Source organism: Sturnira hondurensis, unplaced genomic scaffold (assembly GCF_014824575.4).
Source record: "Sturnira hondurensis isolate 20B ecotype Veracruz unplaced genomic scaffold, ASM1482457v3 Scaffold0024416, whole genome shotgun sequence".
Classification (NCBI taxonomy): domain Eukaryota; kingdom Metazoa; phylum Chordata; class Mammalia; order Chiroptera; family Phyllostomidae; genus Sturnira; species Sturnira hondurensis.
In genome coordinates, this window is record NW_028097047.1 from 75397 (window position 1) to 84194 (window position 8798).

The 8798-nt window shown below is 60.8% G+C and overlaps 1 protein-coding gene across 2 annotated transcripts; it reads right to left on the minus strand.

The window, feature by feature from the left end:
• Positions 1-358: 358 nt before the first annotated feature.
• On the minus strand, positions 359-3607 carry LOC118981733 (popy Class I histocompatibility antigen, A-1 alpha chain-like). 2 transcript variants are annotated; one of them, XM_037038554.1, is made up of 8 exons: positions 3493-3606; positions 3053-3337; positions 2612-2887; positions 1754-2029; positions 1565-1675; positions 1104-1136; positions 918-965; positions 359-767 (listed from the first exon to the last, which is right to left on the minus strand). In XM_037038554.1, the coding sequence occupies exons 1-8, from the start codon at positions 3554-3556 to the stop codon at positions 763-765; spliced, it is 1098 nt and encodes a 365-aa protein (XP_036894449.1). In that variant the 5' UTR covers positions 3557-3606; the 3' UTR covers positions 359-762. The 2 variants fall into 2 exon arrangements, with proteins under 2 accessions (XP_036894449.1, XP_036894450.1); XM_037038555.1 differs by lacking the exon at positions 918-965 and having other exon boundaries at positions 3493-3607.
• Between the last annotated feature and the right edge of the window lie 5191 nt (positions 3608-8798).

The following is an 8798-nucleotide window of genomic DNA, read 5'->3' on the forward strand; positions in this document are numbered from 1 at the left end:
CTACAGAAGCAAAGAAGCAACAAATAAAGACCCAGAATATGGAACTTAGGGTCTGACCCAGGCCTGAGCCTTGGCTGACCTGGCCACACATGGCCTTTGCTGCCCGTTGTCCTGGAGATGGGCTTCACTGGGACAGTTTACAAGGCCTGGGTGATGTTGGCTTCCTGTGGCCACAGGTCCTGCAGGGGCAAGGTTCTACTGAAGGGACAAGGACAAAGGGGCAGAGGGCGACGCAGTCAGGGAGGGACCACATCAAAGCCCACGATGCACTGGACACCGACTGGGCACAGCCTGACCACGCTCGGTCCTCACAGCCTCTTCTGTCCCCACAACAGACTCAGCACAGCAAGCACAGAGGTTCTGGAAACTTCTTGATGAGTCCATTTATTTCCTTCAAAATTTAGCATCTTCAGCTTTTTAATGAACACATCAACCACTCAGGGCAAGAACTAAGAAAACAAATTTACACCCAGAGCCTCATTTCAATGAGGGAGGGAGAAGCTGCAGCTCAGGCACCAGGAAGCACAGACAGGGCTGGGGGGGCGGGGCTGGGCTCTCTGCTGGAGCAGGGACATGTGGGGAGGGGGCTGGTGGGCGGGGTGGGCCCGCTTCCCCCCTCCTCAGTGATGCTGATGGGAACACAGACATTCAGGTGCCAGTTACAGAAGAAGTGAGATGTCCCTGAAGTGACAAACAGGGGCTGGCGGGTGTGTGAGTGTGTGAGGAACCTTCCATCACTCATTCCCCGACAGGGCAGCTGTCTCACGCTGCAGAAGAAAATAATCATGAACAAATGTCCATCAGTCGCTGTAGAGGTGACATTGTCCAACAGCCCACCTTGTGCTCAATAGTCCCACAGAGTCCCCATTACCCAATCCTGTCCCCTCTACCCAACCCTTCTGGTGTCAGGGCCTCACCTTTACAAGCTGTGAGAGACACATCAGAGCCCTGGTCACTGTCACTGCCTGGGTGGCACAAAACAGGATGTGGTCAGAGCCCCCAGGACAGGAGACCAAAGGAGGAACTATGGGGGGAGGGGGAGGTCCTCCATGGGCTCCCCTCTAAGCTGACACGGGGTCTCAGGGGTCCCCCCCCATACTCACTGGCAGCCTGAGCGTAGCTCCCTGCTTTTCCACCTGCGGGAAGAAAACATCCTGTGAGACACCAGGGAGGAGGCAGGGCCATGAGGTCCCAAGGGAATCCCTGGTGTTGGTCCCCAGGGAAGTTTCCAGAACTCTGACTACAGAGTCAGGGCAGGATCCAGAAACCTGAGGGAAGTCCATGTGCAGGGACTGGACCAAACACCCTCCTGCAGGTCTGTCCTCAGCAGGGAACCTCCCCTTGGACCTGTGACTGTTGGGAGGCAGGTCCCCAAACACCAGAATCATCAGGGTGACAACTCTGTCCTTTATCTCACAGGTGCCTTCCTAAACAGTCACTGTAGCAAGTAGGGCCCCAGACTGGCAAGCACATGAGTGAAGACGATGCTTCACTTTAATGAAGGGGGTGTCCTGGGCTTGAGACCCCCAGTTGGGGCAAGAAATCAGACCCCACCCGCCCCTACCTGAGCGCCTCCTCCCCCACATCACAGCTCCAGCCACCACAGCTCCAAGCAGGACCAGGCCACCGAGGACGCCCAAGATGATGATGATGGTGTTGGTCTGAGGAGGCGGCTCTACAAAGGGACAGGAAGGTGAGGGCCCTGCCCTGGGTCCTGCCCCACCCCCAGTGAAGTCCATGCAGGCCCCCTCACCCCATCGCAGCGTTAGGGGCTCCCGAAGCCCCTGGTGCCCCACATGACACGTGTATCTCTGCTCCTCCCCGGGCGGCACCACCACCGCAGCCCAGGTCTGGAAGGTCCCGTCGCCCCCGGGCCTGGTCTCCACCAGCTCCGTGTCCTGAGTGTGCTCCTGCCCGTCCCGCTGCCAGGTCAGGTCGATGTCCGCAGGGTAGAAGCCCCGCGCCCAGCACCTCAGGGTGGCCTCCCGCTCAGACGTGGAGTGGCGGGTCACTCGTGCGTCTGGGGGGTCTGAGGACAAGGGTCGGAAAGTCGGTAACTTCGCACGGGCCGCAGGGCAGTCCAGCAGCGCTCCCGTGGCCGTCCAGAGACTGGACAGGACGGGGCGGGGGTGCAGCCCAGACCCAGCCTGGACAGAGGCACCTGGGAGTGGGGGGAGCCCCTGGTCTGTAGAAAGTTCTAGAACCAGAGGGACTCAGCCCACGTGCAGGCCGGTCTGAGGGAGAAAAGCGTTTCTGGTCCAGACTTGGGGAGGGGGAGGGGGTGGCACGTGGCTGCGGAGAGCGGGGGTCGGACCCAGACCCGCGGGTTCGGGGCGGGATCGGGCCTGAGAGAGGAGGTCCCCACGGGCCGGGGCGCCGCCAGGGTCTGAGGGGGCCGCTGACCTGACATCTCGGGGCGCGTCCCCTCCGTCCCCGGAGAGGCTGCCCCCCGGGCGTCCCTGAGAGAAGGCGGGGTCGCCCTCCGGTCCCTGGTCGTAAAGTTGGGGCGGACTCGGCCTCCCGACCCAGAGGCGGTTCTGACTCGGGTCCCGCGTCCCGTCTCCCCGTCGGAGCCCAGCCCGAGGGCGGGGAGCCCCGCGAGCCCCGGTACCTGCGCGCTGCAGCGCCGCCTTCCCGTGCTCCAGGTACCGCAGGAGACTCTCCCTGCACAGGCCGTTCACGTAGTTCCTCCATCGCTCCGCCGCACCGGCCGCCTCCCACTTGGTCTTCGTCATCCGAGCCGCCGCGTCGGCCGCGGTCCAGGAGCGCATGTCCTCGTTCAGGGCGATGTAGTCGTCGCCGTCGTAGGCGAACTGGATGTACCCGCGGAGGACGGTCCCGTTGGGCCGCAGATCGCAGCCCGACATCTCCTGAAAGGTGTGAGCCCCTGACCCCGCCCCGAGGTCAGCCCCGCCCACCGACCCGCCCCCACCCGCGGGGATCGAACCGAAACCGAAACCGAACCCGGTCCGAGTCCCGCGGGCTCCTCTCGGGGTGAAGCTCGGACGCGGACACTCGGGGCGACCCCGCCCGTCCGGCCCCGCGCGCTCACCGTGGTCGCTCTGGTTGTAGTAGCCGCGCAGGGTGTTCAGTCCCACTCGGTAAACCTGTGTGATTTCCTTGCAGATCCGCGTCTCCTCGTCCCAATAGTGCGGGTCCTCCTGCTCCACCCACGGCCCCTCCATCCACGGCGCCCGCGGCTCCATCCTCGGGTTCCCCGCGTCGCTGTCGAACCGCACGAACTCGGTGCCGTCCACGTACCCGACGGCGAAGAAGCGGGGCTCCCCGTGGCCGGGCCGGGACACGACGGTGAGGAAATACCTCAGGGAGTGCGGGCCTGCGGGCGGGGAGCGGTGAGACCGGGGACGCTCGGACCGGCGCGGGTCCCGGGTCTGCGGTCGCGGGGACGGAAACGGGGACCGGGAGCGGGATCCGGGCGGTGGGGAGGCGCCCTCCCCGGGGTCCCGCGGTCCCTCCCGACCCCGCGCTCACCCGCCCCGGCGCCGGTCAGCGCCAGCGCCCCCGAGAGCAGCAGCAGGAGGCTCGGGGACCGCATGACGCGCGTCCTCGGGGTTTGGGGTGAAAGTGCGTCCGGGCGGCTCCGGGGAGACTTATAACCGGGGAGCGGCGGCGGCGCTGATTGGTTTCTCTAGACAGCGGCCACCAAAGAGAGCGACACCGGGGGCCGCGTCACGAGTATCCGGGAAGGAGGCGGCGGCGCAGGTTGGGAGCCGCAGAAGTGAAACCGGGAGACCGGGAGTCCCCAGCGCGGAGCTTCCCCGCCCGATCTCCGCCCTCGGGCCGAGACCCAGAGCGCCCGGCCGGGCACCTGGGACTTTGCCCCGATCCCTCCTCCTGCTCCGAGAGTTCGTTGTCGCACCGCGTCCCCGATTCCGGACCCCGAGTCTGTCCGGGGAAACCAGGGAGCGACCCCCAGGCCGGGCCCAGCCCCCTTCCTCCTCTCCGTCCCCGGAGCCCCTCTCCCGGGAACGGACTCAGCGTTCCCAGAGCTCGGGCCGCTCTGCTTTTAGGGTTTATGTGACCTGACTGCCCACCCAGATAATTCGGGGAGTCTCCCTGTGCCAGGAACCGTAACCTCGGTGACATCACCCAGGTCCCTTTGCCACGTGAGGAAAGCTGTCACAGGCTCCAAGGACCAGGCTGGGCGTCTCTGGGGACCACTGTTCAGCCTTCCATACCCGATGGTGTTGACATCACCGAGGGTCAAGGAGGCAGGGCTTTGGGAGGGTGACCATGGGCCAGCAGCTAAAAGAAATGGGGGAGTGGCCTGGGGTGCACAGGGAATCCCTCTGATGAGGTCTGATGGCTGATTGGGGGTGCTAGGGAGAGGGAGGGAAACGGGTCAAAGCAGTGGAGGAGCAAGGACCCTGCCCCCTCCACACCCAGGGCACCAGGTCAGTGGGAGGGGGGACACCCATGGGAAGATTTCAGAGGGGGTCGTTGTCTCAGGCTCCTGCGAGAGCTGTGAGGTGCAGGGACCTCCTCCTGGGGGTCTACTATGCAGGTTCTGGTCCTGGGATGAGCACTTTGGGGCGTCCTGAGCAGCAGGCAGGTTCCAGGGGTTGGGGAGGAGGGGGTGTGGGAGGGGACAGAGTGGGGGCTGCAGAGCCTGTGGAGAGGAGGTGCAGGATGTTTGGGGGCCAGGGGTGACTGAGACAGACAGGGACAAGGACAGATGAGGTTGGTCCTGGTGGCTTCAGGGAGGATGGTGGTGAGTGAGTGAGGGGGTGGGGGGAGCAGGGGTTGGGCTCTCCCTGGGGCTCTGTGGGTGGGATGAGGAGGTTGGGGTGGGGGTCTCAGTCCCAGTCCTGACCCCTGACTGTGGGGTGGAGGCCCTGGGGGAGAGGTGGGTCTCGGAGGACGTGCATGAGTTTGCTCTGAACCCTGAGAGAGGGGACTGTGCTCACTCCGGGTCTCAGTGTGACAGCTGCTGTTGGAGGTGTGACTTCTGGGGCATCAGATGTGGCCCTGGCACCCAGGCCCCTCTCCTGTCCTGCTGAGGGGACAGGAGGCCCAGGGCAGCTGAGGTCCTCGTCCCACTCGTCCCGATGTGCATATCCACACTGGGGAGATGTAGACATTGAGATGCTGTTCCCAGTAAGAGATGATTTCATGTCAAAAACTGAGTTTAAGAAACGGAAGCAGGGAGCAGAGGAAAATGGCCCACTCTCCATTTCCCTGGTGTGGCTGTGGAGGGGAGGAGGGAGGGTGCTGGGCGGGGACGGGGGCATCGGGGACGGTGTGAGGGCCCCTGGGCGCGCCTCCTCCCCAATGGGGGACATCTGCAGGATAACGTGGAGAAGTTTATAGTATTTGACAGTGTATAATATCAGGAAATGATAGTTACTTTCTTCAATGTAATAATACTATTGTTTGAAGAGAAAGGTTATTTTTTCAGAGACCAATACTGAAATAGTCAGGGGAGAGGGTCATGATGCTGACAAGTGATTTTCACATGTTTCAGCAAAAATTACAGAAATACATTCTGTAAGTAAGGTAGGACAGAACATCGAAATGGTCGAACCTCGGGTGACCGCCGTGTTGGTCTTTCAAACTTCAGGTGCCTTTTAGGTGAGTTTTCACAGTCCTTTGGAGAAAACACTAGAAATGATGATGCACGCTGACATGGGGTGTTCGCATGTGATGTTACATGGGAGTTAGGGTTTAAGTGTGAGTGTGTGTGAGAACCTCAGTGTGTGTGAGTGTGTCCCTGTGGGTGTGGTGTCTGTGCGTCTGTGTGTAGCAGGGTGTGTGCAGTCTGTGCCTTCACTCAGTCACTCACTCAAATGTTTTAAAATCAGCTTTCAGGGCCGTGGAAATACAGCTGTGAAAGTCACATCCCTGTCCTTGTTCTCGTAAAGTTTGTGTTCTCAAGGAGGGACAGACAGTAAACAATGAAATACATACACTGAAAATGTGTGTTAGTGAACCGAGTGTGAACAAAAGCAAAGCAGGTGGGGTAGGAGGGAGGCTGGAGGGGCCTGGGCAAGGGCGGGGCAGGGAGGGCCACTCAGTGAGGACGCTTGGGGACACTGCCAGGGAGGGAGGGGCTGCCTCCTGGCAGGTTTTCAGACCCAAACCCAGCAGTGTGGGCTCTGAGGTGTGACAGCCTGGGAGCCTGGGCTGGAGGAACAGAGAGAGGACCTGGATCCTGGTCCGTCACACGGCCACAGCTGTGTCACCTGGACCTGACCCGGAAAGGGCCTTGCAGAGGTAACACATTTAGAAACGCTCACTCCAGACGGACAACACAAGAAGTCGACCCCAGGAGACTTTCCTCCCGCCCAGGCCCCAAGCACCCAGGATCCCTGTCAGGGAGGAGCATGTTACTAATTTTTCTAGTGTCCTTCCTGAGGAAAACTCCTGCAAATGTTGCCACTGTTGCTACATCACGAAGGAGTACTGTGGAAAGCAGAAAGTAGATAAAATGTTTCTTTTTAGTTTCCCCTGGAGTGTTGTCATCAAGGGGCTGGAGAGAGGGGTTGCAGTGGGGAGGTGGATACCTCAGAGGTGGCCCAAGCCTCCTGAGCTCTCCTCTCTGTCAGTCCTTGTTCAGTCCCTGACCTTGACGCCTGTGGAGTCCAGCACTGCTCAGAAGCTGCTTCATCCCTGACTGGTGCCCAGCCTCCAGGTCAGCCACTTCTGACCACTCTCAGCTCAAACGCTCCCAGGGCCCGCTCAGCCTTCTGGAGCAGCGCGGTGGCGCCCCCGTGTGGCCACCGGGCAGACGACAGAGGACCCCATTCCCCTTTCTGCTGGTCAGTCAGACCACCCGGGGTCTCCCTCTGCTGACAGCACCAGAACAGGGCTGTGAACACAAGAGTGGGCCCCAGTCAGTGTCAGGTTCAAGGTGCAAAGTGTTTCTCACAACCCACACTCACTGAGGTGTTCCCTCCCCATTGAGTCACCTTGGACACTCCCTCAGGGAAGGGTGAGGTCTCCTGGCTACAGCAGCTGGGTCCCAGGTCCAGGATGGACCCCACGAACAAGCTAGGTACCCTTACTCCCCCAGAATGGAACTTGGGACACCAAAGTCCCTGTCACATGTTCCTGCTGCTCCCTCTGGACCTAGAGGACCCTCCACCTGGGAATCAGTTCAAGGAATCTCAGAACATGGGGTGGGGGTGGGGACTGAGGTGTTAGGTCTGGGAAGGACAGGGAGCTCCTGAGGAAGTCAGGGTACAGGGAATTAAGCACATCAGAGGGGCAGGGGTTACCGGGCCGGGTCGGGGGAGAGGACGGTGTCAGGTGGAGAGCAGCATGGGGAGGGCTGGCCATGGGGACACCTGTCTGTGTTTGGAGAGGGTCCTGCAGTCATGGACAGCAAAGGGCTGTGCTGGCCCTGCAGGGACCAGCCCTGGCCCCACATTCCTGGGGATCCCAGGGACCCACTAACTTCGCTAGCACCTCCCTGCGATGCCTGCACCCAGTCCTGAGTAACAGGTTGTCACAGCCTTCAGGGGTCCCTCCCTGTCCTAGGACAGGACAAGACCTAGGGCCAGGCTGAGGGCCCCTGAGGACCCAGTGCTGAACGTGGGTGTCGGCTGCACCCCACTGTGGGCTATGGGGACCTCAGCGGTGGGACCCAGGCTGCCCATTTCCCAGGGGCGGTCCCTACACCCTCCGTAGGTCACTCCTCGAGGGGTCAGGGATTCCCCTCTTTCCTCTCTGGTCACCCACGCAGCACATCCACAGACTGGATCCTCCAGCCCCTGCCCTCTGCTACCCCCAGTCCCTGAATGAAGGAACCCTGAAGCCTCAGCCCTAAATTTAATTTCTGCCCCAACTGACCCAGGACGCTGGGGGTGCTATGGACTGAAGGTTTGTGTACTCAGAGTTCACACTGAAACCTAACCCCCAATGTGATGGTGTTTGGAGGTGAGGCCTTGGAAGGTGATTAGGTCAGAAGGGTGGAGCCCATATAAAGGAGACCCCACAGAGCTCCCTCACCCTGACCACCCTGAGAAGACACAGTGAGAGGTCACAGTGAGAGGTCACAGCCGTCTGTGAACCAGGAAGTCGGCCCTCACCAGACCCTGAATGTGCTGGCACCTTGATCCTGAGCTTTCAGCCTCCAGAACTCTGAGAGATACATTTCTGTTATTTATAGCCAGTCTATGGTGTTGTTTAAGCAGCCCAAACAAACAAGGGGTCTGAGAGCCTGTGGAGGGTCCCCCAGAGCCCTGTGTATGACAGCTGAGCCATGGCTGCAATCTGAGCATCGGTTACCCATGACCCTGTGACCTAGACCGACCCCAGCCCCAGCCCAGAAGACAGGAGAGGCAGTTGGAGGCCAGGTGCCTCCCATCAGCTGCTCTTCGTGGTGAGGCCAGAGCTTGGGGAGGCACCGAGCACCACGCTTCCTGAGGGGCTCAGGGAATGGAGACCAGCTGGTAGGTAGCAAATGCACACACCATAGGGGACCCCTGTTACGGGCAGAATTTTGTCCCCCCAAATTTGTATGTTGAAGGACCAGCCCCCACGGTGATTGTATTTAGGCCCAGAGCCTTTAAGGAGAATGTTAACCGAGGTCATGAGGTGGGACCCTGACCTGATAGGACAGATGGGATCCTGGGAGAAAAAGACCTGGGATACCTAAACCCAGCCCAGCCCTCCCCCTCCCTCCTCACACAGGGGAGAGGCCCTGTGAGGGCACAGGGGGAAGGCAGCGTCCACAAGCCAGGAAGAGAGCCCTCAACCAGAAGCCAGATTTCCTGGCACTTTGACCTTGGACTTCCAGCCTCCAGAACTGTGAGAAAATGAACTTCTGTTGTTCA

Coding starts and splice junctions, on each gene's coding strand:
- LOC118981733 (XM_037038554.1), bottom strand. CDS start 3,556: ATGCGGTCCCCGAGCCTCCTGCTGCTGCTCTCGGGGGCGCTGGCGCTG. Junction 2,888..3,052: donor CTACAACCAGAGCGACCACG/GTGAGCGCGCGG, acceptor GGGCGGGGTCAG/GGGCTCACACCTTTCAGGAG. Junction 1,676..1,753: donor GCCCCTAACGCTGCGATGGG/GTGAGGGGGCCT, acceptor GTCCCTTTGTAG/AGCCGCCTCCTCAGACCAAC.